The 358-nt window shown below is 63.7% G+C and overlaps 1 protein-coding gene across 1 annotated transcript in view; it reads left to right on the forward strand.

Annotated features, from left to right (window-relative positions):
* Positions 1-358, forward strand: part of LOC104391562 (very-long-chain enoyl-CoA reductase-like) — a 6,460-nt gene that overhangs the window by 1,442 nt on the left and 4,660 nt on the right. Inside the window, exon 5 of the mRNA XM_010000883.1 lies at positions 308-358. Within this exon, the coding sequence (XP_009999185.1) occupies positions 308-358 (51 nt within the window). The remainder of the gene's footprint in view (positions 1-307) is intronic.

Consider the following 358-nt stretch of genomic DNA (forward strand, 5'->3'; position numbering starts at 1 on the left):
CGGCCCCTGTGTCTCCCTGTCTCTCTGTCCCCCTGTCTGTGTGTCTCCCTATCCCTGTGTCCCCCTGTCCCTGTGTCTCCCTGTCCCTGTGTCCCCTATCCCTTTGTACCCCGTCCCTGTGTCCCCCCATCCCTGTGTCCCCTGTCCCTGTGTCCCCGTCCATCTCCCTGTCCCTCTCTCTGCCTCTCTATCCACCTGTCCCTCTGTCCCTCCCTGTGTCCCTCGGTCTGTCCCTCTCTCTCGACCCCCCCCCCATCCCTCTGGCCATGTGTGCACCCGTGTCCCATGTCCCTGTCCCTGTCCCCAGGTGTTCCTGACCGAGTACGCGGGTCCCCTCCTCATCTACCTGCTCTTCTAC

Source organism: Chaetura pelagica, unplaced genomic scaffold, assembly GCF_000747805.2.
Source record: "Chaetura pelagica isolate M959 unplaced genomic scaffold, ChaPel_1.0 scaffold2286, whole genome shotgun sequence".
NCBI classification, from domain to species: Eukaryota; Metazoa; Chordata; class Aves; order Apodiformes; family Apodidae; genus Chaetura; species Chaetura pelagica.